Source organism: Triticum aestivum, chromosome 1B, assembly GCF_018294505.1.
Source record: "Triticum aestivum cultivar Chinese Spring chromosome 1B, IWGSC CS RefSeq v2.1, whole genome shotgun sequence".
NCBI lineage: Eukaryota > Viridiplantae > Streptophyta > Magnoliopsida > Poales > Poaceae > Triticum > Triticum aestivum.
In genome coordinates this window covers 567,953,052-567,958,592 of record NC_057795.1, presented here as the reverse complement: position 1 = coordinate 567,958,592, position 5,541 = coordinate 567,953,052, and the positions used below count along the sequence as shown (strand labels likewise).

The 5,541-nt window shown below is 49.6% G+C and overlaps 1 protein-coding gene across 1 annotated transcript; it reads left to right on the top strand.

The window, feature by feature from the left end:
* Window positions 1-3,405: 3,405 nt before the first annotated feature.
* LOC123095634 (uncharacterized) lies at window positions 3,406-4,976 on the top strand. The gene is made up of 3 exons (XM_044517167.1): window positions 3,406-4,208; window positions 4,326-4,442; window positions 4,538-4,976. Exons 1-3 carry the CDS (start codon window positions 3,534-3,536, stop codon window positions 4,721-4,723), a joined length of 978 nt encoding a protein of 325 aa, XP_044373102.1. The 5' UTR covers window positions 3,406-3,533; the 3' UTR covers window positions 4,724-4,976.
* Window positions 4,977-5,541: the final 565 nt, after the last annotated feature.

Here is a 5,541-nt window from a genome sequence, read left to right as displayed (position 1 = left end):
AAGTATGACATGCTGGTAGGCAGTATGACTTATATCGTCCACAACTCACTTGTGTTCTACTCGTGCATATAACATCAACGCATAAAACCTAGGCTCGGATGCCACTGTTGGGGAACGTAGTAATTTCAAAAAATTCCTACGCACACGCAAGATCATGGTGATGATATAGCAACGAGGGGAGAGTGTTGTCTACGTACCCTCGTAGACCGAAGCGGAAGCGTTGACGCAACATAGAGGAAGTAGTCGTACGTCCTCCGGTTCAACCGATCCAAGTACCGTTACTCCGGCACCTCCGAGTTCTTGACACGCGTACAGCTCGATGACGCACCCTCGATCTCCGATCCAGCAGAGGCGCCGAGGGGGAGTTCCGTCAGCACGACGGCGTGGTGACGATCTTGATGTTCTCCTGTTGCAGGGCTTCGCCTAAGCACCGCTACAATATGACCGATGGTGTAATATCGTGGAGGGGGGCACCGCACACGGCTAAGGAACGATCAATGATCAACTTGTGTGTTCTAGGGTGCCCCCTTACCCCCGTATATAAAGGAGGGAGGGAGGAGGTGGCCGGCCCTAGGGGGGGGCGCCATGAGGAGGGGGAAACCTACTCCAAGTAGGTTTCCCTCTCTTTTCCTTATCTTATTTGGATGGGGAAGGAAAGAGTACTAGTATTAGGAAGTAGTACTAGTAGTAGTAATAGGAAGAGGGGGAAGGAGAAAGGAAAGGGGGGGCCGGCCCCCCTCCCCAATTCGGATTGGGCTTGGGGGGGCGCGCCCCCTTCCCTTGCTCCTTCTCTCTTCCTCCTACATGGGCCCAATAAGGCCCATATACCTCCCGGGGGGTTCCGGTAACCTCCCGGGGCTCCAAACTTCTCCGGAACCTTTCCGGTGTCCAAATATATCCGTCCAATATATCAATCTTTATGTCTCGACCATTTCGAGACTCCTCGTCATGTCCGTAATCATATCCGGGACTCCGAACAACCTTCGGTACATCAAAATACATAAACTCATAATATAACTGTCATCGAAACCTTAAGCGTGCGGACCCTACGGTTCGAGAACGATGTAGACATGACTGAGACACATCTCTGGTCAATAACCAATAGCGGGACCTGGATGCCCATATTGGTTCCTACATATTCTACGAAGATCTTTATCGGTCAAACCGCATAACAACATACGTTGTTCCCTTTGTCATCGGTATGTTACTTGTCCGAGATTCGATCGTCGGTATCCAATACCTAGTTCAATCTCGTTACCGACAAGTCTCTTTACTCGTTCTGTAATACTTCATCTCATAACTAACTCATTAGTTACATGCTTGCAAGGCTTAGGTGATGAGCATTACTGAGAGGGCCCAGAGATACCTCTCCTACAATCGGAGTGACAAAACCTAATCTTAAATTATGCTAACTCAACATGTACCTTTGGAGACACCTGTAGTACTCCTTTATAATCACCCAGTTACGTTGTGACGTTTGGTAGTACCCAAAGTGTTCCTCCGGTAAACGGGAGTTACACAATTCTCATAGTTACAGGAACATGTATAAGTCATGAAGGAAGCAATAGCAGAATACTAAATGATCAAGTGCTAGGCTAACGGAATGGGTCAAGTCAATCACATCATTCTCCTAATGATGTGACCCCGTTAATCAAATGACAAATCTTTTGTCTATGGCTAGGAAACATAACCATCTCTGATAAACGAGCTAGTCAAGTAGAGGCATACTAGTGACACTATGTTTGTCTATGTATTCACACATGTATTATGTTTCCGGTTAATACAATTCTAGCATGAATAATAAACATTTATCATGAAATAAGGAAATAAATAATAACTTTATTATTGCCTCTAGGGCATATTTCCTTCACCTCGACCGGTCCAGGACCATCGCAAAGATGTCCGCGCGGCAAGGGCGTCGTTTAAACAACCAACTCACCCAGCTCAGATGCTCTTACACCATTCGACAGTTGTTTTTGCAGCTAGTTATGGCCATTTATGAGTAAATATAACGTGTATGACATCGGGGGATGCCTCAGACTGGGTCCTTGCGGACCCTGCACTTACGGAGGCCTAGCCTTGACCGGTCTGTTGGAAATATGAGCAATTTACCGAATGATTTTATTAACAGAAATACTAGATAAAGCATGACTAAAACAGCAAAGATAAAGCAAGTCATGCAATCTGACAGAGAGAAGGTAAACATCGTCTGCATATATGAACTTGAGCTAAACACATGTAGAACAGACACTAGATGAAGTTGCTTATACGACATAGAACCTAACATACGTAGGGCAGAAACTAGAGCCAAGAACTGTAGCAGGACTTCTAATAGAAAGGAGAAAAACACGTACGACACAGCAGCAGCAGAAGCGCTGGACTTGGGCGGGGCGGGGCGGGTGGCGGAGGAGGAGCGCGCGTGGATGTCCCTCTTGTTCTCATGCTCATACAAGTGGGGAAGGAGCCTCCGTTATAAAGAGGTCCAACTCTCTCTAAACTAGCAATGTGGGACTAAACTTTAGTAGTATCCCTTGCCTTGCACAAATGGGCTAAGTGGGCCTCTAGGATTTATTAGGAATTTCTGAAATAATTATTGGGCTGCCCCAATATACACTAAATTCCAGCAATCCAGGACCACAGAGAAGACGTCCGTGCAACACGGGCGTCGCCTCACCGACCAGCTCACCAAGAACGGCGCCAGAGATTCCTACATCACATCCACAGTTGTTTTTGCAGCTAGCCATTAGACAGATGAATTTATTTGCAACATGATTTTGAGCCATAAATTTTCTCTTGTTTCGCGTATGTAAAGTGTTACTCCCCCGTTCTTAAATATAGGTCTTTCTAGAGATTTCAACAAATGACTACATACAGAACAAAATGAATTAATCTACACTTTAAACTATGTTTATATACATCCGTATATTCTAGTTCATGTGAAATATTTGACTTATACTCCCTCTGTTCAAAAAATTTTGCCTTAGATTTTTCTTGATACGGATGTATCTAACACCAAAACATAACTAGATACATCTGTATTTAGACAAAACTAAGATATAAATTTTGGGACGGAGGGAGTATTTAGTAATGGAGGGAGTAGTTTCGTGTGATCTGTTTCTTGCATTTTTCAGAAGCGGAGAAATATCATATCGAGAGGATAGAATGGACGACTTGCTACACGACAGGAGCGGAGCGTGTTCCGAAGAGCCGACCGTTCGGGCCCACTTGGCAGCGGGAGTTGCTTCCCGTATCGGCCCATCGGGCGCGTGAGGACCGAGGACTAGTCGTTGATACGTCGGGCCCCACCTGTCTGTCCGACTGTCTGCCTGGCGAGTGAGAGTGAGACAGACGAGAGCAGCAGATCAGTAGACCGCGGCGAGATACGCACACACGCCGTGTCTCCTCGCCGCCGCTCCGCCGCTATAAAACGAGCGCCCCCTGGAGGAGACAGCCACCCTATCCCATCTCGCCACCGGCAACCCATTCGCACGTGCCACAGTCGATCGCCATCCAGCTCTCTCCTCTCCTCCCTCATGGCGCCCACGCCCTCCTTCCTCTTCGGCGCCGCCCCGGAGGACACGCCGGCGGCTGACATGTCGGCCCATGCCATGGTGCCAGACCTCTCCGACGCGGTGGCGCGGGCGAGGCTGCGCCGGCAGGCGGCGTCCGGGCCGGGGAGGCAGCAGGCGGCCTCCCGCGGCGGGGCGCTGCCCAGGAAGACCCCGCAGCGCGGCCTCGGCGTGGCGGAGCTCGAGCGCCTGCGCTGCGGCGGCGTCGACCCGCTGCGCGACCTCAACTCCGCGGCCGCGGCCGCCATGCTGGAGGCCGCCGCCGCCAACCTGCAGGCGCAGGGCAACTCCGTCGTCCTGCAGCACCACCACGACTACCTGCCCGCCTTCGACGCCGCCACCGGCTCGCGCTACTACTCGCCGCTCCTGGTCCAGCCGCCGCCCGCCCCTCCGGCGCCGCAGCCGCAGCCGCAGGCTCCCGTCCGCTACGTCCAGGGCATGGCGCCCGAGCAGCAGTACTTCATGGACCGCTGGGACCGCATGGGGGGCTTCGTCCCGGCGGGCAGTGGCCACCAGCCGCAGCTCCAGGTGCCGGCGCCAGAGTGCCCTTCAAGCCAAAGCACCATCTGGCGTCCGGCGTGCTCCTCCGCCTCCTGCGGCTGCCTCCACGCGGGCCAACGCTGCGACCTCTGCTCCAAGGTACTCCGTCCGTCCACATCCAAAATTCCAGAACTTTCTACTCCTCCCAGATTCATTTTTTGCTGTGCCAATTAACCAATCTTGTCTTCCTTCCTGCGCGTCTGTGTTGATCTTCAGATGATGGTGGCCATGGCAGATAGAGGAACAAGGAGCCCTGCCACCGCCACCGCCAACGCGCCATACTACTCCATCTACGATCTCGCCGCCACCATGGCCATGACCGCCGCTTGCAAGGTACGTGAATTGGTTCCACGCGTTTGCAAATCCATCTAGATTTGTCAGAACCAACTGATGATTGTGTTGCAACACCCGATCGATATGCTATGCAGGAGACGACCGGACAAGGGTTCTTGGCACCGGAGGGGAGGAAGGAGGTGCGGGAGATCGAGTTCTTCCCGACGAGGGTCACCAGCCACGGCGGTCCAGACGAGTCAGAGCTGCGTAGGAAGCCGCCTTCCTCCTCCTGGCCGTCCGGCGGCGTCGGTGGCTCCCTGGACCTGTCCCTGAGGCTCTAGCTAGGGCTTGGACTTCCGATCAGTATCAGGTCGTAGATCCATGAACGAGTTCTTAGATTGTTTTGATTAATCTTTGCCATTTCGGGAGCTAATTACAGTTTGCCAAAACATACATGTGTCGGATGAGAACAAGATGAATGCCCCTAGTGCCGTTTTAACTAGAGTAATTAATTTGGTGAAGTGTAATGGTACTCTAGACGATTCGTATATCATATCACAATCCAGCCAATTAATGTTTCCGGTGATCTATATACTACTACCCCTTTCCTTTTTAATTCATTGCAATCTTTTGAAATTCCGAATATTTTCTGGTTCGGGAATATATTTTTAATTCACAAACGTTTATTCAAATTCATGAATATTTTTTGGATTTATGTACATTTTTTGTGAACCTTTTCAATTCAGGTGTATGCTTTGATATTCACAAACATTATTTGAATTCGCGATCATTTTCGGAAATTAGGTAACTCTTCTGAATTCAAGAATAGTTTTTGAAAACTTCCAAACATATTTGGAATTCATATATTTTTCTTTTAGCCGGGGGGCACTAGAAAGAAAAACAGTGGAGCGAGAACTGCCACAAAAGCAATAGAGCAAAATTTTTTTTTTTTTGAGAAACAAAAGTAGAGCAAGCTAAAATACACAAACGGTTGCGCTGGGAAAAAACACTATTGTGCCCGTCCCATAGCGCAAGGTGCTGCATGAGCGGCTTCTCTTGGGCCATAGTGAGTAGGAGGACTTAATCTCAAAGGAAAAAAATGTGAGTAGGTGAAATCGGTGTCAGTGTGCTAAATAATAAAACAAATTCAAATAACTGC

What these genes read in the sequence shown, in the direction of transcription:
- LOC123095634 (XM_044517167.1), top strand. Translation starts at nt 3,534, where the DNA reads ATGGCGCCCACGCCCTCCTTCCTCTTCGGCGCCGCCCCGGAGGACACG. An exon ending in GCTGCGACCTCTGCTCCAAG is followed by an intron (nt 4,209 to 4,325) that starts GTACTCCGTCCG and finishes GTTGATCTTCAG; the next exon opens with ATGATGGTGGCCATGGCAGA. An exon ending in CCATGACCGCCGCTTGCAAG is followed by an intron (nt 4,443 to 4,537) that starts GTACGTGAATTG and finishes TATGCTATGCAG; the next exon opens with GAGACGACCGGACAAGGGTT.